General features: G+C 39.4%; 1 protein-coding gene across 10 annotated transcripts in view; it reads right to left on the reverse strand.

Moving 5' to 3' along the window:
* Nucleotides 1-25244, reverse strand: part of LOC111567431 (actin-binding LIM protein 3-like) — a 95162-nt gene that overhangs the window by 21485 nt on the left and 48433 nt on the right. For all 10 annotated transcript variants that reach the window (XR_008603908.1, XR_008603911.1, XR_008603916.1 and 7 more), the window contains 9 exons: nt 15323-15506; nt 12372-12484; nt 10974-11100; nt 9609-9702; nt 9095-9182; nt 3329-3387; nt 1621-1701; nt 857-1018; nt 696-725 (listed from right to left, as the gene is read on the reverse strand). Coding sequence is in view for 1 of the 10 variants with exons in the window: in XM_035947382.2 (XP_035803275.2) it covers nt 696-725; nt 857-1018; nt 1621-1701; nt 3329-3387; nt 9095-9182; nt 9609-9702; nt 10974-11100; nt 12372-12484; nt 15323-15506 (938 nt within the window). In the remaining 9 variants the exon portion in view is untranslated. The remainder of the gene's footprint in view (nt 1-695; nt 726-856; nt 1019-1620; nt 1702-3328; nt 3388-9094; nt 9183-9608; nt 9703-10973; nt 11101-12371; nt 12485-15322; nt 15507-25244) is intronic.

The raw sequence follows: 25244 nt of genomic DNA on the forward strand, positions 1-25244 counted from the left end.
CTCAGTTGTTGTGTAAATTGAAGTTCTCACACATGGCAACGGAACATCCCAGAAGCCATTGCAGGAATCAAATCAGGAAAGCATAATTTTGTTGGAAAAAAAACTTTTAACAGTACGACAGAAAAAATATCTCACTCACCAGTCATGAATATTCTGTGTCAATAATTGACTGGGTACTGATGACAGAAGCAAAATGTTTGCAGCAAGTTTTCAGCAAATTGTGGGTGATTTGCAGGAAAGAGGCTCCCAAATTGTTGAACTTTTTTCGGCTTTGTTTATTTTTAGAAATTTTTTTTGCCATCCAGACTACCATTATTGTTAATTAGCTTCTATAAAAATCCGCTCACAGAGATTTGAAACCTTTTGCAGGTTAGGGATGCATCAAATCCAATATTTTCTCTCCTGATACAGATTCAAACACTTCAATTCAGAGTACTGACGTGACACCAATGCTGTCTTTTACAAAAAATTTTAAATTTGTGTATACTTCCAGTTGCTTCTAGACCATAGACATAGCCCACCTGTTTAATAAGTATTGCTGCTGATCCCCACTTAGCCTAGTTTCCTGATCTTTGATCATAATTATATGAACTGTGCCACCTTTTGTTACATTAATTTTCTTTTCTGATATACATTTACTATGTTGCAGTAAAGCATAACATCTGAGACTTTAAATTGTTCAGTGGAGTACTTACATGAGAGTACGGCGATAAGGAGCCCAGTGACTGGATAAAAAGAAGACAAAAATTTATTTTTTTACAGCTAGATGAGCATTATGGTAAATTTTCCTTTATCTGACTTTTGTAAGACAAATCGTAACTTCAAATCAGTGTGTTTTTTTAACGTGTGTGTTTACCTGTCCACAGCTGTACCTCTCCAAAGTGTCGTCTGAGAGGTGTGTGTGTGCATGATCGGCCTGATAAGGGATGATGTCGGGCCGCTGGATGTCATATATGGCTTTGACCCTGGGCAGAGCCGCCAGGTGCTTATAGTCCAAAGCATCACTGTCAGCCTTGGACTGCAACAGACAGACGAGTAAACAGAGAGGAAGAGATATTAAATAATGTCATAAATAGAAAATCAGACACAAATAGTCATTTTAAATCAAAGATAGCAGAAAACCAAAGGCAGAGAGAGACACATGTGAATACAAAAACACAAACACACGGGCAGGACACAAGACCGACATACAAACACTATTGAAATAAGAGATGGCCTACTTAATGTCACTTTAAACATGATATAAGACCAATCTAACCTTGGTTATGTGAACTTTAACCTGTGAACCAACATCATCTTAGACATTTCAAGGGCTTATTTCCATTCTGGTTTATTGATTGTTTTTTATCTGACGATCTGACTGTAAAGTGGCCTTGGGTAGAATTAAAAGGCTTGAAATTAAAATTTTATGTCTTTAACAGGTTCTTTAAGGATAGCATCATGGTTATAATAGGCACAGCTAAGCAGGGGGACGGATAGGTGGTCAGACAGACATTGTGAGCATTCAGGGACTCTTTGGCTTTCTGTCTGTGTTGGTTAGATTTGACTGACAGCCGTGACAGTGACAGCTGAGGGCGTTGCCGTGGCGGTGTCGGCGTAACCATGGCGACAGTTACTCACACAGATGAGCCGGTGGGGAGAGCCGAGGAGAGGAGACGAGCCTGGAGGAGAGATGGATGCCGTCTCAGAGGTTCGTCTCAGCTGCTCGGACAAATGGAGGAGCCATGTGAGTAAAGTTAGCTTGAATACAACAGTCAGTGCTGAGAAGTAGTTTCATTTAGGGCATTCAAATGAAAAAACAAATAAATAAACAGTGATGATAATCATGATTTGATATGAAAGTGTTCTATGATTTATAGCTACACTACCACTTTATGTACTAGTAAAGTGGATCCCTCCCAGGTATTTCTGATAAGAATCTTGGTTAAAACTTGCTTAAGACTGTCATATATTGTAGAAATACCAACTTACTGTATATCTTGATATATGATGAATGAATAAAATTAGTTAAAACTAACAAGTATCACGATTTAAGAAAAAAAAAACTTTAGACAACAAACAGAAGCAGGGTGTTTTACTAAGGTGAAACTTTTGTTCTGAAGTCGTGGTCATTTACAATAAATGTGTACTGACTGAATATGCAACCTCTCAGATCAAAATCTTCTTATGGTGGAAAAAAAAACTATACCTTCCTTGACCAATAGCCATAAAGGCTAAACTTAAATTGATCAAATTGTCAAACAAACCATAGAGCATCTTAAACTAAGTTGCGTGGTTCCTTTCTTAGAGTAAACCACTGAAACTGACATGAATAACAATAAAATCTTCTGCTTGCATATAACTGTTTAAATAAATGCCATAAGTCAACCACTGAGACAAACCCTTTATTAAATGGGCACGCTTGTCAGTAATTACTAACTAATAACATTTTTAAAATACAAATAATTACAGTCCAAAGTTCAACTATGTGGCTCCACCATGATGCATTTCTTTAAATCCAGGTATGGAGCTTCCGAATTCATTGCATAAAGACATGAAATGATGACAGATCATTAGTAACTGACATGTGATGTCCTCTTCAGTGTCCACTGTTCAGCAGAGATCAGCTTTGTAGTGACAGTTACATTAATACTTGAACAACACTTCAGGTTCTGGAAGTGTCACTTCTGTTAAGTTTAATGACAGTGACAGTTTCATTAGACACACACCATCAAATCTTGGTGAATTCCGCTCAAAATTTTGAAGATGTTAGATCACATCTAACATTGATGTATTAAGTAATGCAATTATCTGACTATAAAAGGAAAGAAGAGGCATTCAATTTGTGTGTGTGTGTGTGTGTGTGTGTGTGTGTGTGTGTGTGTGTGTGTGTGTGTGTGAGGATATGACATCCTCGTCTGTCCACGTGGCATTATTTGCATGTTCATGATAACTCCTGGCTCTAGTAGGCAGCTGTCAAAGTGAAGCACTTATAAATATTTTAAACAAAATGCTTTTTTGAAGACTTTCTGTGAAGCTCTCAGGACAAAATCTGTCAAAAAAAAGCTACAAGGCGAGTTTGCAAACCTCCCTGCCAATGATTGCAGGCAGTAAAACATGCAAAAAGAATCTATACTGTACAGCATTTAAGTTGTTTTTACCAATTACAGGCAAGACAAAATACACTTCAAGTTAGTTTCCCATGTTGCAAAGAACAAAATATTGTAGCTTGTAAAACAAGAATGAGACACTTCAGACGCAGCAAGAGAGAAAGAACCACAGGGAGAGGACAGAAACAGAAGCAGAGAGAAAGGCCAGCAGGGTTGCAGGTATTTTGAGTATCACTCACCCTCAGTTTTCTCTCCAGCCGAGCTGCTTCTTTACACATGGGGTGCCAAACCTCTGAACCTGCACACACACACGCGCGCACACACACACACACACACACACACACACACACACACACACACACACACACACACACACAGCATTACGTCTCAGTTCACTTTGTTTACTGTGTGTGGGCAGCAGCCATACAGTTTTATGGGTTCCTATGAAGAGTAGATCAGCCTTTCTCAAGTGCATCAACATCAATCAGCAGCACACACACAGGAGGCTGTGGAGGCAGTTTGTCTGGTCTGAGAACAGACGATGGAGCTGCTCTGGTCTCCACACACACATAAACAGAGGAAGACAGAGAAAGAGAATTTTTAGCCATGCTAGCAGCGAGGCTCTGGGGATGGTGAAGCCGGCCGGCCCGTCCAGCACTTTGCCCAAACTGAAATATCTCAACGGCTATCGGATGGAATTTTGTTCAGACACTCATGTTCCTCTCAGAAGGAATAACTTCAGATATTTCCGGACTTTGCATCTTTTGAGGCTTTGATTAATGACTGAATTCAACGCCTCTGATCATCCTCAGCTGGACTTCCGCTGTGTTCAGTGGAAATTAACAAGTGTAGCCGTTAGGGATGCACAACGGCATCATCATCGAATGAAATAGAGGCATCTGCCAAAAACGAACACGGATACGCAGATAATATGAGTCAGGCTTAAAGGCTACAGTTTTGATTGAAAATGTTATATAATAATAAACATGCTGTTTTTTTTTTGTTTTTTTTTACATTTAAATTGAATTCACTTTAATTTCACTCATTCACTTTCAATTCACTTCTTCCATCTCAGATCATCATCTCCGATTTGATTGAAACCTTATATTCATCATAAACCATAAATATTTAAAATGGTGTCGGTGAATTTTTAGATTGATATTAAATACTTTACAAGATATTATTCTTTTAAAAACTGCCAGTTGAGCCACTTTGAGCACGGTTTTTCACACGTTAAAACTGGAGGTTATGTTTGAACAACAATATCTGAGGAACTTTTAAATATAAAAGCTGGAAATTTTCAGTTATTTCTCATCGTGCCATTGATTCAGAATGTGCAATATTGAACAAGCAGCTCAAATAGTCACTGACTATTGGTGAGTTGAAATATGAAAAAAAATTGGCGCTATTCCAACTTTGAGCACACATTGACAACAAACTAGATAATACAGAAGCTGACCAGTGATATTTTCTAAATTATATTTAGTTGCATGTCACAATAATACCCAAAGCGTGTTAGCCGTAACATGTTACAGTGAATATTTGCTTAGACAAACTTGTGCTTTAACGGTCGTTGCTGAAGAGGTTTACTGAATTAAAATGATTTGAAATGCAGGAGAATGAGAGAGAGATTAGGAGAAATGGAGGAGGTCATCAGAGAGATGAGGGAGATAAAGAGGAGCAGAGAAGAAGAAGAACAAGGAAGAGGTGGAGAGAGAAGAAGAGGAGGAGGATGGTGAACTACAGAGCAAGAGAGGAAACGGAATGAATGAGGGCTATTAGATCTTATTCATAACAATAAACCACTAATGTTAGGATGTTATACGCATTTTGATCAGATAGTGATAATGACAGTAATATATCCGCTCTGAACACACACACGCACAAACAAACGCACACATACAGAAACATACACATGCACACAAGCTGACTATGGATCATTTTCTGGTGCCTCGGGGCGATGCAGGCCAGCCGAATGGACTCAGTTAGCTGATCATGACTCTAATATACAACCACTATCAACACCATAAATCTGACCTACACACACACACACACACAAACAAGCACAGGCGCACAGACGCTACACACATACCCAAGAACTCGACACACTCGCACACAAACCCGCACACAAAATCAATACGGTAGACAGAAACCATGCGTGGTGATTCAGTGCACCCCCGTCCCACCCACACGCCTCAACTCTGCTGTCGAAACAGATATGTGGCCTTGGACTTGAGATCTTTTATCTCCTGGATGAGGAGAATCTAAATTGTGCACCGGCAAAGAGTTCAGTCCCAAATGCAACGGAATAAATCAATCCTGAGAAAATCAGCAGCCTTCTGTGTTGTCACAGATACGCTCTTTTAATAATGTCACCTTCTGCGTTTTTTTCTTACATGTAAATGAGTCGTCCTCTGTGTTTAGACAGACACTTTTTACATCATGCAAAGTAAGAGTAATCAATTGAACAAACAAGCCTTCTGATCATGACCAGCGATATTCAAAACTATGGCATGAAAGCAGCCAGTGTAAATCTAGCAGAGCGATGCTGACTATGTGCTTATGGCATTTGAAATTCTGATGGTACTGTAGAAAAAGCAGCAGATATTTAAATGGCCTTGGGTGGTTTTCTGTTTGCTGAATCACACTGCCATGAGGAACAGTAACACACATCCAGCGAGTCTTTCAGATGTGTACTCTGTGCCCTTCATTGAGCAACAAAAGAGTGAATAAATGCAGTTAATCGCCAGTTTCTACTTGAAGGAGGGAATGTTTTTAGTTTAATAAATCTATCTGATACTGCCAAACGAAAATGCTCTCTCTGGCATTACTGATCAGTCAGCTGTGGCCAGAAATACTAGATGGTCCACGGACATGTTCTCTTCCTTGTGGAGTCAAATGAAATTGCAAAAGTAGCATAAACATGAAAAGAATTCTTTACTATCTAAGATGGAAACAGCTATACAAAGATCTGCCAGTAACACAGTGCAAAGTTCTGATGACAATCACATCATGTGGGTGTGTCTTCAATATGCACCCCCACCCTGAACATTGCTGCAGACCAACCACACTCACCCACAGCAAGGATGCTTCCCCAGCAGAACAATGTACCACAAAAACTGCTCAGTAGAAACTCAAAGAACACAACAAAAGATGTTAACCTACTGTCCAAAGTGCCTACACCCCAATCAAACTGAGCATCCAGTAAGAACAAGCTCCATCTACAGAGGTTCCAAACCAAAAACCCACAGGACCCAAAGGATCCGTTGCCAGTTTTCTGTTTCCAGACACCACAGGAGCCCCACAGGTCCAGTCTCCATGTCCTAACTTGTCACAGCTGTTTTGGCACAACAACAAATTACACAATATTGTGCAGGTGGTTTAATGTCGCGGGTAACTAGTGTATAACTGACTGCAGTGCTGGTTTGATTGGATAACAGAATAAATAGATCTGGAACCAAGAGTTGATTACTCTGTAAATGACAGTTCTATAAAGTATTTATTTAAATTTACCCTAATTAAATCACCTGAATCAATTATAGTAACATACTTGCCAGATACAGCTTCAAAAATGGGAAGATTGCATGCTTTTATAAGCAATTACAGAAGAAGATATCTACTTGGGCTCTGAAAAAAGTATAACAGCATTTAATTAATAAATTAGCCAATTAAACGCATAATTTTTTGTAGCAACTGCAAACTTGAAGCAAGATAGCATAAGATCTGACATTTAAGCAAAACCCAACCCTTGACCTGCTACCAAATATGTGTCATGAAGGTGTTACCGTTATTTCAGTAAATTGACAGTTAACTAACAATACCGATACTTTTGAGCAATGTTGGAAAAAGTATTCCATTTTCTCAATCTCTCCATCCATTATAAGAGTAGATGTTGACAAAGCGTCCACTGTTAGTTCATAAAATAGCTCTACACCAACACACACCATTTCTTATTCCAGACATGTATCATGAGATTGATTGTGAGGGTGTATGTGTGCGTGTTTGCGTGCATGTGTCTCCTAATTGAGTATGTCTCACGAGGGTGATTGCTCAGCCCTCCTACATGTCTGAAGTCATCAAAAGGAGTGAATGTAACCTTGGGGCAACTCACTGGAGCTCAGCACACACACACATACAGCCACATTCACACCTACACACACACACACACACCTGAATACACATGCAGAGAAATGTGCAAACATGCATTCAAGAAGATACCCAGAAAACGACGTATGCATGTACGGGCGTAGATTAAAAAAGCACACATTCACTTCCATAAAAGCAGACTTCAAACATAATATGCAAATGCTTAGTTTTACTGGTGCCTCTGAGCAGGAAAGCAGCAGAATGTCAATGAGGTGGAACAGGAGGCGTCAACCTGTGTGGCGACTCTGACACCGAGTGTGTCGGCCACACGTTACGGTACAGTAGCTCCGCATTTAACCTGGATTCAGCTGCCAAGTCGGAGATACACAAGATGTCTCTGTAAATTAGATTCCAAAGTGCTCCGTTATACTTTTTCTTTACAATTTTTCACTTTTATTTTGAAAAAACACGCAGAGTTTGGAATTGCAGCGCTCTTATTTTCAAATGTGTACAAGTATATCTGCTAATTTGCATTAATATCACATTGTTGCTTTTCTTTGAAATATGAAATAGACTTTTTGTTGTATATAAACGCAAAATATTCACAAGCAACATTTTTTAAATATATTTTCTATGTATTCAATGCACTTGACATAAATCTTCATTAGGATTAAGTTCACTGTTAAATAATAAAATGTCAGTGCTGACTGTTAGTGAGGGGCTGAAGGCCAATCAGGCTACACCTCTTCACCACTGGTACTCAATACTGCTGCTTAATGCTACTTTCACTAAAGTAACTCTACATAAACATTATCGCTAACATCATGCTCTATTTCCTCCTGAAAACGATTATTGACCCAAAATAGCTGCTCACGAATGCATTTCACAGGACACTCGGTCAAAGAAAGACTTTCCAGCGTCCTCATATCAACCCATCTGATGATACCCATGATTGAGCTTATTAACTTTAATTACTGCAATCTCATTTGTAAAACAGAAGCTCCAGGATGATTCAATTCAAAGCTCCGGCGAAGTCGGCCTCATTCAGAATAAATTCTGTCAGTGACAGCGCAGAATAATGGACACGGCGGCAGAGGCTGAGAGGTAATTGACTCCAACCTCTGTGTGTGTGTGTCAGATTGGGGGAGGGTGTGTGCATGCTTGTGTGTCCCCACTACTGAGTCTAGTAACGAGAGTTATATGTGGGATCGATAACCTATATAGCAGTGATTTGTTAAAAGCAGGCTTTTATCAGGTCACTATATCCTACTTGTCTTCTCCAAATGCCTACCTGTTACCTATAATTCTGTTTTAACACTCATACAATCCATTCAAGGTGTGTTAGATGAATAAATAAAAAGCCAGCCCTCAATTTCCACAAATGCCTTCACTCTTGAGGTCTACAACTCAAATTTACTCTGCACAAACATGACAAACGCAGACACTCACAGTTGTGTTTCCATCACTTCAGAGGATATTACATCGCCTCACATTTCCTGGAGACCACAATCATCACTGCTACTTGTCCAAATCTAACCATCGCCAAGTCTTCATAATAGAATCTAATGATTTTTTTTTTAAGGGAATTTGCTTTCTGTCCCTAAATGAAGGCGGGTCTCCACAACATGACGTGCAAACAGATTTATGTCCTCATAGCACGAGTAAAACGAGCGCACACACACTCCTCCACAGATGCAGAATTACACTCAGGCCATCTGGATACTTGCAGGGTGCGTCTAATTCAATAGATGCTACAAGTCTATTTTTATGCCTATTGACTGTACAAATGCAGAGGCACCTTTGCATTTCCACAGACACACATTCTGACATTTGCCTGGTGGGTTAATCCACATTTGCTCTCTACATAGTACAGACCTATACATCAAGTTGCCACACATTGTTGCAGTAAGTAACTGTACCTGTGAGGTACATTTCCTCTCCCTCCAGGAACATCATGTGACAGCGGGCACACCTGGCACAGCTGGGGTGGTAGTGCTTCCCTCCAGCCTGCAGGATGGAGAAAGGAGAAAGGAAAGGACAAGAGAGAGAGAAGGAAATAAATCAGGCATAGAGAAGCAGCAAAAAGCAGATGACACAAATGAGAAAATGAGAACAGAGTGGTGATAAGAAAGAGGGGAAAACAATGCAGAGTGAAGAATGAGGAGAGGCGTGATAAGAAACAGAAAAAAAGAGAAAGCGAGAGGAATGAATAGGGTGGAGGAGATGGGAGAGGGCCGCTTTGTTGGCTTTTCTGAAGCTGCTTCGTCATCAGTCAACGCTTCAAGTCGTTTAAAGAGGGACAGCTGCATTTTTTAACAGCTTTTTATAGACACACAGTGAGACACGCGGACAAAAATCATGCACATTCCCGCCCCTGTCGCCATCTGTCTTGTGCATGATGGTGAATTTGCATGACAAGAAGAATGCGCTCACCTCCAGAACTCTGCCGCTGATGTACCTGTTACAGCCCTCACACCTGATCCCGAACTGAGTGTGGTAGTCGGTCTCACAGTAAGGAATCCCATCTCTGCCAGGAACAGAGAGAAGACAGTGAAATCTAACCTCCTGGCTTCGTGCAGCAATCTCACTATTATTTATCCTTTAAGACAGTGTGTCCGGCCCTCCAGAGGGTCCAATCCGTCCCTCAAAGTGTAAAAATGACAGAGAAGACATTAACTGCAGATTGTAAATTTGTAAAACTGTAAACTTAAAATAATCTCTCAAGTTGTTTTGATCGTAAAGTAAAATACTAGATTGTTCAAAGTTCTTTTCTCATTTTGTGTCGTTTTTGTAATATTTTGTCTTGTTTTTGTTGTTTTTTGCCTGACGTTTGCCGTTAATCTCATGTTTCTGTCATTTTGTTTCTTGTTTTTGTCATTTTGTGTTTCCTTTTTGTCTCGCTTGTGTTTTTTGTCTATTTGTGTCATTCTGTTCTTTGTCGTTTTTTTGTCTGGTTTGTGTCCATTTTTTGTCGCTTTGTAACTTCTTTTGTGTATTTTTTTGTCGCTTGTTTTGTTTTGTTTTGTTTCGTGCTGTTGGTCTAATTTTTGTCATTTTGTGTCTTTTTTTGTTGTTTTTTTTGTCTTTTTTGTCAGATTTTTGTCCTTTTGATCATATAGTAAAATACTGTATCATTCAGTTCCAGATACCTGTGACTAAATGTTTTGTGTCTTTGTAGACACTCTATGATCTGGAAGTTGTAATGGGAGACGACAAACTGAGGCATAATGTTGTTGAAACTGAATTTATTTTTTTAAGAAATTTCAGGTTGTTCATAACGTTCTGTAAAAAGATAATTCCTTAAATGTGAACATTTTCAGGATGTACTTTTTTGCACTAAAACAAAGGAAACATTTGGAGTTGTGGTTGTTTATTAGTCATTATGCTGTGATTTTACTGGTCTGGTCCACTTCAGATCAAATTGGGGTAAATGTGGCCCCTGAACTAAAATGAGCTTGACACTGCTGCTTGAAGACATTGTTTTTTAATGCCTGAGCCGTAGAAGAAGATGAAAAGATACCTGAAACAATCAGAAGATATTATTTTCCAAAGATTAACACTTATAAATAAACACTGGGTATCATTTAGATTGAAAGAAAATAACTGCTTTTCTATGATTTGCTGCAGAACAACATTTTTTAGCAACTATATACATATTTAAGCAAGTTTCTCATCATTATTTAAGTCTACACACAAGCAACAGTTCCAGTGAGGTGGTTTTTCAGAACAGAGGATGTGGATTTCCTGGGAAACTGTTGCATATCTGCTCAAACAGCTATGCAGGATCAAGCCACCTACTTGCTGATGTACTCTCCAGTGAGCGCACAGCCGCACGTCCGGCATTTAAAGCAACTGACGTGCCACTGCCTCTCCAGAGCCAGCAGAGACTGACCCTGTTTGATCTCCTCGCCACAGCCGGCACAGTCTGGAGGAAACAGAGAAGGGGGATGAGATGAGAGGAGGAACATTTTCAGCATTTATACATTCATCATCCTCCCTCTCATCACTCCTCTCCTCCTTCTCCTCCTCCTCCTCCTGTCGTCACACTGTCTCTGCCAGATGGAGCTACCAGAACCAGGCTACAAGACTACCTGAAGCAGCAGGCCACCTTCTGTGTGTGTGTGTTCGTAGGTGTGTAGCTGCAGGGAATGTAGCTGTGTCTTTTTTTGTATTTTTTTTTGCAGCTGAACTGTACAACTCTTCATCTGCAAGGGAACAAGCAGTCTTGTCCTGAATCACAAAGATGTGAGCAGTTTCAAATAATATCAGTAGCTAGAGAAAAAGCTGTGATACATACAGAGAATATGATGGAGCAGCTTGTAGCACGAACTTATCGTGCTAACAAGCATCTGTGTAGTTAGAGCCTGACACATCTCATAGCTCCAAGCCATAGATCTGTATTGTTGTCCACATTAATGAGCCACACAGTTCCATGGAGACATGTTCCTACTTTGTGATGAACGTGGGCACTTTATTGTCTCAGTCCCAAACACACTATCCTGCTGTTATAAATACTCACCAAAACACTAAATATATATTAATCCACTGGTGAAAATAGTCTCCAACAGATGCACTTCACTATAAAATATTGCTAAAAACTATTAAAGTCTAGCTTTGTAAGAAAAATTAAATCGTAACACTTTATTCTTGTGAGCAGTTTTTAAAGATTTGTCTGAATGAATCAAATTTTGCCACGAACAACAAAATCATACCAGGTAACGTGGTTTGTTTTGCTCTTTTCATAGAACAAACTGACGCATAAAAATACAGAGTAATGGAAAGCTGTTTAATTAGGTTGTTTCTCCTGTTTGTTGCAGTGAAACATCAGCTTGTTTAATTCATTGAAACAGACCATCAGATGCAACTGAAGACTTAGAGGCAAGTAATGGGACATTTAAGTTGAGATTTTGTGAGAACTAATAGTTTTCATTTAGCTACCTAATGCATGGTATCAAAATATGAATAAAGAACATGATTTCTACCAAGTAGTCGAACCAAAGTTATCAAAAATACCAGAAAAAATCTCTATTCATGCTTTATTTTGTGTAACTGCACAGCTTGTCATGGATTATCCCTCATGTCTGGTGCACAGAATTTACAATATGTTACGCACACACATGCAAGACAACCACACAGACTCTCTGGTGTGGCTGTCATGCATGTGTGCGCATATATTTGTGTGTGTTTGTTTCTTACAGCTCGGTCCGTGGACCTTGACGGGCTTGTCGCTGTTCAGAGAGTGCGAGCACTGCTGACACACACACTTTTTCCCGCAGAAGGTCACCCTGTCTCCAATTGGGAACGGACTCCTGAGAACACACATGGGGAAACATTTCAGTAATACCATGCAGATAGGGCAGAGCAGAGATTTTTCAACTCATCCGAATCACAAAAAAAAAAAAAAAAGGCTTTCTCATTCACACTTATGCTTTTATATGCATTTTTGACAAACGTACCTGAGATTTTTACTACAATGTATGCGTATGGAAAGGTATTTGCTGTTCTCACAGCCCTGAAAACTAATATTTGACAAATCAATAACAATGTGTTTCTGCTGGGACTATTTCATAACAAAGAAGCGGTGCCAAAAAACAACTGGCAGCAGGAACTGTGGGGTATTTTTATAGTATGACACCTGCAGGTGATAATATTTTACTCTCCCCTGTAGATTCAAGGGTATAAAATAAATGAGTGAGTGTTTTTTTCTGCTTTTATTTGCTTTCTGAAATGTCCAACCAAAGAATGTCAGTTTGCATTGGTCATGGGATGATATTTCAGGGATCTTTATTAACAGACTATAGCAGAGAACCAGGTTATGGCCTGAAGGTTAAGTTGTGGCCACAGAAAAATGAGGCCAGAAGTCAAAACAGCGCCTGTGAGGCAACCAAAGCAGCAGCTGATCTGCAATAAAGACATATTGAAGAAAGTGAGAAAACAGCAACACATGGGTTAATTTATGACAAAATTAGCAGTTACCTACTATTGTCACCTCAGATGCAGTTTATTTAAACATCCAAAGTAAACTATTAATCCAAAAGAATGCAGTTAATTTTCATCTCAAATACATATTTCTTCATCACCATATTAAGTAAAGTTCTAATGAATATTGCTACTGAATGCATCTGAAATTGTAGCTTTTATCATATTTTATTTTTCTACAATATCTGCAGATGGCAATAGAAAGATGATTAAATTCTTGTTGTGTTTGTGCTGAGGTAGTCAGAACTCTTTGATAATGTTAAGGGAAGGCAGGACTCATTATGCTGATCAACATTTAAATGAAACTTTTTGCTTAAATGTCAAAAAATGTAAATTTTCCTTTTTTCTGATCACAAAGTTTTGTTTTGTTGTTTTGACATATGAATTCTGGGCACAGTTTGACACTTGTATTCCACATTACACAGAATGATTAACACGAGACCATCCAACTGAAACAGACATTAAATCCATTTTTTATACCCCATTTCTTGGCCAATAATTATATTTTCTCTCTCAACTCACATTCCAGTCTGATATACTTACTAGGAAGATAACAATAGCAATTCATTTTATACTTCAAATCAAGGCGCTGTATTTGCTCTTACATGTGTGCGCACAGATATTATACTTTACTGTTGCACTTATGTTTCCCATCCTTTAACTTTTATTTTCAGTAAAGCACTTTGTGACAAACCTGGTATCATCACACTCTCAATAAATGTTGATTTTTTTTCTTGTAATTAGCCATAACAAGTTTGATTGGCTGTGAACATTTCAATTAAAACAGCACAGACGGCTTCTGTCAAGATCCTGCAGGAGTCTTTATGAAGACTCAGTGAAAGTGAGAAAGCAAACACGGGAATTCACTGACAGGAAGTTCTTGTACATTACATTTTAACTGTAATGGGCCACCTGTGGTATGTGAGCAGACTTGCAAAGTCATTAATCCAGAGTTTGTGTTGCTCTCTGAGAATCCCATTTGTTGCCGGTGCTTTTAAAGACACAAGTTACAGGCGAAGCAGCACCAGGAGGATCCCTGAGGACTTCACACAAACAGTGGGGCTCTAAACAAAGGTTGAAATGTTGCATGTAAACAACGAGCAGTAATTTAAGTCCTTTACACCTATGAGTATTACTGCCAACACTGTCCATGCACATTTTAGATTTGAAAAATGAAATTAGGTTTAGTTGGACAATGGCTGTCTTTACTTCTTTGCAGCTTCTGATGATTTTACTGGTTATCTGCATGAGTTTACAGCTTTGTCCATTTACCTGTGTAGTGTAATATTTTTTGGGTGCAATATGCTAAAAGTAAAAGGTGATATAATTATGGCAAATACTACAACACTGAAGACCAGAGTTAAAACATACGCATAAAATACATAATGACAAATATTCTAGTAATGACTGATGTTTTGATGGTATAGTGTGTCTGTGGAAGACACACGCACACACAGCTCAAAGTTGACAAAGTATAACCTGTAGCTTTGATGTGAAGATACATGCTTTTTAGAAAATGATATGTGATGTATTCAAAACATAATGGTGAAAACTTGAAGCAATATCACTTTTAAAAGAGGTATATCAGAAATATAACAATACATAAAGGTATAATATGCATGAAATCCGTCTCAACATAATAGGGCAAAGGCTGAACATGTTCTCTGTAAAACATGACCATAAGATAAGATAAGCCTGTATTACTCCCCATGTCAGGGGAAATTTTCCATGTTACAGCAGCAATATGCAGTAAAGATAAATAACCTAATGCACATGTCCTCTGCAGGGAGTGATCAAGGGGTGAAAATATGATAACCTGATGTCATGATGTGACCAATAGAGTAAAGTATAATGATGTCAAAACTGTCCCTCCTATCATACGCCCTATAGGCGTGGAAAAATGACCAACTCTTACAGCAAAGACGATGCACAGCTCAGTATCTCTGGCTTTTCTTTTGTTGCTAATCACTGCTAAGAACTACTCCTGGATCTTTTGTCGACAATAAATCCTGCTGCCTCCAAATGCTGACCTCTCTTGGTAATTTTTTGAAGATCTTTAACATTTGTACACGGTCAAGTCTTAGACTCCGGCCGACGATTTGTGACTTAGATTCCACTTCACCTGCTGCTGTACAACAAGCTGGTTTGCACACAAACACTCATCTTACTTGCAGATGCTGCAGACAAAGCAGTGTGGGTGGTACGTCCTCCCCAGAGCAGATACAACCTCCCCAGTGATGTACTGATCACAGCTGTCACACTGGGTGCCATAGAGCCGCTGGTAGTCCTCTGTACAGATGTATTCGCCAGAGTGGTGGAAGAAACCCGAGTGCACCAAGTCACAGCTGCAAACTGAATGGACAGAGACAGAAACAACGTAATTTCTCTGAAACACAGGCAGACTGACCAAACACAGAATAACCACACTGTAGAAACTCTTTCCTCACGACTCACATGATTACTGCAACAACGAGATGTAGGGGTGTCACATAAGGAGTTTAAACGCAAAGTCATTTAATGTGTGTAATATACAGTCAGTGTTTATGATATTCCACAAGCTGCTGCTGTAATTAAGAACCTCTAAATGTCAGCTGGCTTTGACACAAACACCAGTGTTAATCCACTTATCTAAAGGTTTCACCTTCTGCTTTGCGGGCAGCCACAGTCATAGTAAACATGGTCAGTATTTTGTGTGTGTGTGTGTTCTGTTTACGGGAATGGATTTGTAGAGTACAATCTGTTGTCCTTTCGACCTCTAAAAGCTAATACTCTAATCTGGTTTCAGGGATTAGACCAGTCTAATCTTAATTTATACAGTGTGTTATGGTTGACTGTCCATATGAGAATATACTGTATGTATATATAGTCAAATATTTTGCCACCACGCATGTTTACATCCTCATTCATTGTGTAACAGTATCGGAGAGGCATCAGATCTGATTTAGATTAATTCAGCAGCATGATCCTAAACAACCAGAGTCCTACAGAACTATACTTAGGAGGAATCTTGCAACAGATGGTGTGAACCCCTCAGAGCCCCTGATCTCAACATCATCATGTCAGTCAGGGATTACATAAAGAAACGGAAGACATTGATGAAGCTTAAATCCACTGAACTGTAGCAACTTCTTCAAGTTGCTTAGAATTGCTTTAAAATAAAGATGGTCAGATTATTGGTGTCTGTATTTTTATTTACAGATTATTGACCAATTAAATACGCTACTTAAGGTCAGATGCAACCTCCTCTCTTTGTCTGTGGTCTCAGAAATGTCTCTGAAGCAGAAAAACTAAATAAAAAACACAAGCTATAGCCACAAACCAGGGAATTAGCTTCTTTGGCTAATGGTGAAGTCAGAAGGCAGCCACAGATTAGATGAAACAGAGTCTGGAAATCAGTAACTAATAATGCTTTAAGATCTGGACCTTAACAGACAATGAAAGTGATAGAATAGTGAAAGATTAAGGAAATAGAGAAGAACAACAGATGTAACTGCAGGAGACAAACTAATCAGTCTCAGTCAAGAGCGTCCTAATTTAATCACTCATATTCCTGTTTTACATATTCAGTTATAGTCATCCTTATTAATAAAAAAGCCTCGTTATGAATCAAACATTCTGTGCAATCACATGCTGTTGAAACATTACATGCAATGTATATTTGCTCCAGATATCAGTTATTGAGCTTTCTTTATCACCAACAATCAGCAGTGTCGGGGAAAAAAAAAACACATCAGCCAATCCCTACTTTAAAGGCAAAAAATATTGAAATATTTGACTTTGTATGAAGCTTAGAGATTCATTCACTATATTTTAAAGCATCCTCACTTTACTAATAGTGCCTTTAGCTTTGGCACAGCAGTGTATGTGAAAACATACAGTACACGGCACATAACAGCTTTCTCAGTCCACGTTAAATACATTTATATGTATTTATGGAGGTGCTGTTGTGTGACAGGAGAAGAGACACGTGAGTGCGCACAGGCATGCACACTGTGTTTACTATATGCACTGACAGAATGATGTATGGCTCTTATTTAACAAATGCAAAGTCTCTCAGCCAAATGATTGCTTCTGGTCCAGTTGTGCTGAAGGTGAGGAGGCCTCTGCTCAACCGCTTGGTTAGGCACTTTAGAAAGGAGCTAGAGGATGATTTGCTCCAGCAGGCAGCGAACGCTTCGTCCCTCACCTCCCATCAACTGCGTTTTACTGTATTTACAACCTCACGTGCCATTTAGTGGATTAAGCACAAGGAACATTATTTCACAGCGCCCATTCAGCTCCACACAAGTCTGCACATGGCTCTCACTGCGACAATCTGCAGCATAGCAGAGCAGTGAAAGGAGGTAAACACCACATAATACAACCTGTGTAGACCGTAGGTTAGACATCTGAAAGGCAGCCAGCGGATCAAGCTATCTGACAGTGAATTGAACGTCTGGGCTCTAATTAAGCTAATGGCTTTAAACCCAGCGGAGTGAATGGATCTGATCTGATCCGAGCCAGCGTGTTAAGTGGATCAGACAGAGTGAGGGAGAGAGAGAGAGAGACAGTGTGTAGTAAAGCTGAAGAAGATATAAGCACAGTGAAGCAGCATTTACAAGAGCTTTCTTGATGTAAGCCTGAAGCCAAACACATGAAGTAGTTGGCTTTTATTTAAACAAAAGTGGTTCGAAAGGCTTAAATGAAACAGTTTGCTTTCAAAGTTATCACCTTGTAATGGTGAATATAACATATTTAAATAATATTGCTGCTCACTGTGCATTTTATCACTGTAAAGCCTGCAGTTACACTATATCCTCTGACTATAAAAAGAGCAATAACTGTAAACACTACAGGGAGGCTGTTTCATGGAATCAATGGGAGGTGACTTTAGTATAAGACCTCAGGATAACGTACAAAGGAAACACGAGATTTGAACATTTAGAAGAAGACGGAACACAAAAATGAGCTAAAATGAGACAGAATAAAAGCACTATGCAGCTACAACGCAGTATGAGATATGAATGCATTTGATGAAATAAAAAATGTGACAAACAGAAAAGTTTCAAGGTTTTCAAGTTAAAAGAACTGACGGTTGGAGCAGATATAAGTGTGCTGGGAATTTCAGCTGAATGCTGCGATGTTTAGTTTGTGATTCTGGGGACAGAAAGCAGAACCTGTCCAGGGTGATGTAAGAGGTGGGTCATTCATAACTATTTGGTGCTTCGTAAATGAGCAGTCGTGTTTTTAAAATGGCTTATTAGACAAGAAAAAAAATCCTCATTAAGATGTGAGATTTGGGGTTATGTTTTCCACTTTCTTGCTCTGTGAAGACGAGCAGCTGTGATGTGAATCTGCTGCAGCTGTCTGATCAACTTCTAAGAACTGAAAAGACATAGCTGCTAAGTTTTTCTAAAGCCTGCTGAGACGCAAATCCTTTAATTTTGATTCATTCTAAACTTGATATCAGGGTGATTCTGTAATGTGTCACCTCTTCTTTCTCATGTTTTTGCTGAATTTCTGCAGAAGAATCCTCAAAAAAGATGCACCTCCTACACACTTATGACTGTATTCAAACTGTTAGTTCAAAGTTTTTACCAGCATGGCAAAGATCTGAACCTCTTCTTGCAGTGTTGAAGGCTAAACCCGAGGATGTGACTTCCCAGCACAGATATGATGCTCATCTTTATCATTATGTTTCAACTGTGTCATATTCTCACTGTTTAGTTAGTTGGGAGATGCTATAGGAAACTTTTTCTTACAGGAAATGGAAACTAGGACATCATCTCAAATACAAGAACATTGTACTGTGTATATTTTTGTTTTTCTCTGTCTCTTCTGTGGCAAAGCTGCTGTCGCACAACTTTAAAATGTCAGCCTGACCTTTATCAGTCTGCCTGAGACTGAGGCTTTTCAGAGGCAGAATTACAGCTATTGTAACACACATCATTGTGTATACTCACATACTGTATGTCAACACAACACACATGTTGCTGAGGACAATACTGATCATGTCCAATAAGTCAACCATTGTTTTTTGGGTTTTTTTGTATGCAAGTTCACCAGAGTTGGTTTAAACAAACATACACACAAATAAAGAAGCTCTTTCTTCCCACGGACACACACTTGAGGATGGACATCTCATCGTTTCTCACCCTGCTGATAGCGTTCACGCATTCATCACTGTCCAAATGAAAAGCTATTAAGAAGTGGAGGCAAACAGGGAAGAGAGGGAGCTGTTGAGACTTGGCCTCTCTGGAGGGAACTTTGGTATATTTGGATTTCAAATCACAGCCATTTCCCAAAACTATCCTCATCCAATAAGATCCATACATGAGTATTTATACTGGCTAATCCCCCTTTAAAGGTCCCATATTGTTCCCCCTTTTGAGCAAATTTATCAAAGCGTCACATGTCCCCACAGCGTGTCTTTCAGCCTGTCAAAATTCTGCAACGATGGTTCATTTTTCTATGACTGTATAGCAACTTGTTTAAGGACTGCTCTAAACGAGCTGTTCTGCTCTGAAAACCAACAAGCTGCTGCTGTTCCCACCTCCTTCAGGGAGAACATACCGTCTGAGCTGTAGGACTACTGGTTAGTTTGGTATTTCATATCACCTAGGTGAATTTCTTACTTGCTTCTCATAAACCTGGGACACTAACCCGTTTTTTGGATATTTGTACAAATGGCAGAAGTAAATGCCTTTATATCTTAACAGCTTTTGTTTTACACCTAAAAGTGTATAACAACTACAAAAAGCAATAAACTGGACTCTCACCATCTGGGACCTTTAATGTTTTAAGAAGCAAGATTATCAAGAAACATTAGAATGAAAGTTTAAAATATGCTGTTACTCCCTGGTAAGTTTTTACATTTTTTTTATTGTTCTTTTTATAAATCTAGTCTGTTTATCCACCACCACCAGACTGAAATATCTTAGTAAGAGAAAGATTGTCAGGAAATGTTCTAAAGGCATTCATGGTCCACATTACAATAAGGTTCAGTTATACGTTGTGTTAAATGCTACCTGGCAAATCTCGACATATAATACATACAGATACACATCTGAACGTGCCTGTTTCATGTCTGAATGAGCACTCTGGTAGCTTTGCTGTAGAAGCTGTACTGATAATCTTTACTGGGTCGGATCTAATAACATTTCTGTATCACTTTCAACATCAGTCTGAACTGCATGCCGTAATGCTTTGAGTTGAGAAAGCTTTTTCCACATTTCAGCAACATTTTCGGTCCAAAAATATCCCAGAGAGCACAAAAAACATCAGTTTGTGCTCAAAATTATATTAAATTTTAAAAGTTGAGTGTACTGGGAGAGAAACGGGGGAATGGGTTGTTTAGAAGGAAGAACTGCTAACTAATGGAAGGGTTTTTTTCTTGTGATTTTTCCTTTTTCTTTTGGAGATTTTCTGTTTGTTTAAATGGAATGTTAACAGCTGCCTACCTTCTGGCACGTTTTTTTTGCCAGTGTGATGTTTGTTCTCCACATGCCTAGCAAGGCTACCTACCCTTCTTGCAACAATTGCTGGCAGTGGTGAGATTAATATGACTGTAGAATTGTTACTGGAACACAGAGAGGATGAGGAAGAATTGGTTCAATGAGGAAACACCTCTTGGTAGATATGGAGGATGGAAACGCTGAAGAAACAGTAGGGTTTGAACCTCCAAAGTAGCAGGTACAGGTCATCATCACACATGGACAGAAATTGCAGTATTTAGGAAATCCTTACAAAAATTAGGCTATTGGTTACTTGAATGTAGATAGGTTTGCTATTAGTTTAGGTTGAGTTTTTGTTTGCTCATATAAATTACATATCGCTCAATGGAATGAAGCTGTGAGGAACATAAAAATGTCTGAATGACAGAATGCAGCCACTTTAACAGATTTATGATTGTTCCGTATCCGATGTCTGAAAAGAGCTCTAGACAGATAATAACCCATTTCAGGTGTCAGAACTAAAACACTGCTCCTAATGACAGGTTATTAGTAAAGCTCGTCACATGCTGTTTACAGGATTTACTTCTGGAAAGTGATTTATCCCAAAACGTCACTGGTTGTTGTGTAGTCGTTCCCACAGACACTACCACAGAAAGGTCTGTCTGTATTACATAGTCTCCTAGTATACAAGCCTGTGCCTGAGCATAAATAATTCTATTAAACTAAAAATTTTATTTGACACATTTACAGTGTAATTATAATAGAAGAAGAAAATGTCACAGCGGAGGGACTCGCAGCATATAAAGGAAGATGTGCCTGCCTGCTACCATCCATTACTTTCTCCCTGTCACATGACATTTTACTCTTTCGTGGACAGTCGGGGCAAATCTTCCCGCTGCCACTTGAACTTGCTGACGGAAGCTTAATGCTCAAACGGCTCAAAGTCTTGTCGGATGCCTCCGTTGTCGACTGACCAACCAGACCCCGTGTGACCTCACCGTGGCCTCCCCTGACCCCACCTGTTGTCCCAAACTGAAGCTTTTCTACATTCAGCTTGTGTTCTGTGTGCTGATTCAGCACTGAGCACTTCTTCCAGGAGCTAAATAAAACCTGGCAGATCAGAGACGGCAGAGTCCCACACACAGTGATTCAGTCCCATTGAGCACAGCGGTGATTAATCAACTAGTAGGTTGCTCAGTAAAAAGAAAATCCACATCATCAGTGATCATCATCAAAAATGTGTTTCATTTTCTTAAACCTGTTTTTATTTAGCTTACGTCTGTCTATTACTAGTAAATCTAGTCGATGCAAAGTTGGCACAATTGATCTAAGTGAATTAACTCCACTGGTGACTGTTTCTGCAGAACATTTGATAGTAGCAGAGGGAGTAACGGTCAGTGACGACCTACAACCAACAGGGTTATCCCAGACTTCAAGCCTTTCTTCCTCTTGCTTGCTTGAGTTTACTTCAAATATACCCCTGCAGTTAACTCTATTTAAACTATTTTTGCCGAAGAAGGGCATGACAAAAAAAGGTTTGGGAGCTGCAGGGTGAGGAAATCATCCAGAGAGGCTCCAAAAAGTGTTTTTCATAACTTTGAAATGTCAGAAATCCTATACAACAGCTTTCATCAAGCATCAGCGGTGTTGCAAGAAATAGAAAACAGAGTTTTCAGGCATAGAGATCATAACATGAACTGCCCGACACTTTTTGCAGGTCCATTTGTAGATAGAGGATGAAGGTGTTGGAATCTGAAAGTGCAGAAGCAATACGCAAAGGCAGTTTGTATTTAAAGATATTAGCCACAAAGATTTGTGCATTGACATATTTCATAGTCATTATATGTTAAAAGTAGCGGTGGGATGCAATTAAAAAAAATGTAACTAACTTTTTTTTCTGGAATTAATAAATCGAAATCATCACATTAAAGTCTCAGGTCTAGTTAAATATTTCTACTGCAATATAGGAATGTCACAAGAAACAAGATTTTGATGCCAAGTCGGTGGCAAATTTGTCAAAACATGATGTTTTTCTATAGTATCATAGATAAATGATGCTGTAGGTAGTAAAGACGCAACATCAGGTCATGTCACGTGGAGGTATTTTGCATTTGAGTCAGACGATCAGGAAAACTTAGTCAACCAGAAGCCAGCATGCAAATGGTGCTACAGAGCATTTACAGAGAAACTTATCCAAGCACCTCAGAGACAGTTAACTCAGTTTTACATTCAACATGTCAGATGTCACAGCTGCTTTAAGTCGAGAAAGCTGTTTATTATATTTATTTTCTGTGATATATGGTTTGTGATGTATGTGGAGCCCTGCGATAGACTTCGTCCTAAGTCAGCTGGAATAGGCTCCAGCCCCCCATGACCTTAATGAGGATTAAGTGGTGTATAGATAATGGATGGATGGATAGATACTGTTTGTGAGTTGCAACAGCTGTATCTGCACAAAAGCTAAGAGCTTATCTTGTTCATGCCTATGTAGCGATGGTTCATAATGAATTGGGTGGTGCTCAAAACATGTGGAGGCTGACGTTATTATGCTAAGTCTTTCAAAATGTTTGTGTGTGTCTAGTACCAAGAAGCATGGAATTTTAATGGAATTATTTCTGGTGTTGTAACATCTCTGCTGCTATCGACCAAAATGAAGGGAAAGAAAACAAATTCATTTTCAGGGCACAAATAAATAAAATAAATAGAAATGAATAAATAAACTTATGCTACCTTTTATCCTAACTTTATTCCCCTCTTCCTTCGCTGCACCACCACTTTTATTCATCACCAGCCTCCTACTTTTTCTCCCCTAAACTCATCAGGGGCAAGTTCAGCTGCAGTTCGTCAGAGGCACTGAAGCATTCAAATACTTTTCTTCTACATGTGTTAACAGTGATTTGTAGCCTATTAGAATGAAGAGTCTCTGGACACAGATATGCACAAACACACAGTATTGGCAGAAAGACAGCAGTTAATGATTTCTTTGTTTGCTGCCAGAAGCGAAAGGTCGAGGCGATGAAAGGAAGAGGCAAAGGAAAAATAGATTTAAGGAGAAGGGATATAATGAAGATGGATGTGAGAAAGAGCAACTCCTGGAGGCCTGATGATGCTCATGTTGAGCGTCTCATCCTTGAGATTTAGCTTTTAGTTACAGATAAAAGAATAAAGTACAAACACGCACAGGAACGAAGCAGAACACCAGCAGCCCGACCTCCTGTGCAAACGCTCATGCAAGGACACGCAGAAAACAGTGCTGCAAAGTAAAGCTGATACAGCGGTTAACGCTTCACAGTTTGTCCTTGAAGTCTCTTCTGAAGAAAGAGGCAGGCCATCCGTGACTGTCTGAATGGCAGAGCGTACAGTAATACTGATAACATACATACAATCTCGCTCTGGTGCGCTTCATTTCTGAAACACAAACTTGTTTCATTACAAAGTGGGTCAGGCTTTGCAGCACGCTTGACTATGTAGGGAGAATCGTATAAATCTGTTTTAAATTCTTTTGAGAAGGTGAAGCACCTGCAGCTGTACCACATAAATGAGTGGCTGCCTGTTCTTCAGCACCTTAGAGGAGAGACTCCACAATTAATCCTGCAAAATGTTTCCATACGCAGAGAAAATCAAGAGGATCTGGGGGATTTGTCCTGTTTTTTCCAGTAATGATTGAATTAATTCTTTACAAAAGAGACGCTGTAAGGTCACAGCTGATGGTTAAATGTTCTAGTATTAAAAAAAAAAAGGGAGAGGAAGAGAGGGCAACAGAGAGGATTATTTTAGACACATGGCTGAGACGAGACGTGGTATAAAGCAAAGAAAGGCAAGATGGGAGTCAAGGGAGAGATTAGAGGAAGCAGAACAGAGAAAGAGCATCATATGTGAGGAGAAAGGGAAGCAGACAGCAGAGTGAAGGGATGAGGATGTAGGGGATGAGACGGGGGGACCCAGGGGAGGTATCAATGAGGCTATCGATCTGTCCATCCAGCACACATCTGCCGTCCTGTCACTGCCGTCCCTCATCCATTTGCATCATCAACACAGGATGGATTTCCTTTGCTGTGGCTCCTCTGCATTTGCATGAGTGTGATTAGGATGGATCAAAGAGATGGTGACGGGGGAGGAAGTCTAACTCATGGAGTGGTTCGTGTGAACAGTATGGGGCAGAAATGTGTGCCCCAACATGGATTTTTGGCAACACTGTTAGAGAGTGGGATTCTTAACAGCCAAGTATTAACATTTGTCATTCATATTGATAAGTTACGACTATATATTTGCATAACCAGCAGGACGCGGAGCCAATATTCCAAAAGCTGTCATCATTCATTTTAAAATGAGGGCAAGTTTATGAACTGGTTCCGTATTTTATGAGAACAGAAAGATGATATTTGCAGGCTTTTTTTCTCCATGCTTGTGAATGCTCAGCCTTGTTGTAAACACTGGTGTACACTCCACGGGCTTAATTTTCACAAATAAAAATTGAAAGTTTAGATTCTAAATGTCCAACGGGGTGCATTACTTGTCAAAACAGATGGAGACTGGTATTTTAGTTACTTAGTTTAGTTATGAAAAAGCCAAGTGATATGATGATACTACATTTACATCATGGCATCGTTCCCTTTAATTCTCTGAAACCAAAAACCTGCTGGTGAGTGTGAAAGGT

Source organism: Amphiprion ocellaris, chromosome 14, assembly GCF_022539595.1.
Source record: "Amphiprion ocellaris isolate individual 3 ecotype Okinawa chromosome 14, ASM2253959v1, whole genome shotgun sequence".
In the NCBI taxonomy this organism is placed as follows: Eukaryota; Metazoa; Chordata; class Actinopteri; family Pomacentridae; genus Amphiprion; species Amphiprion ocellaris.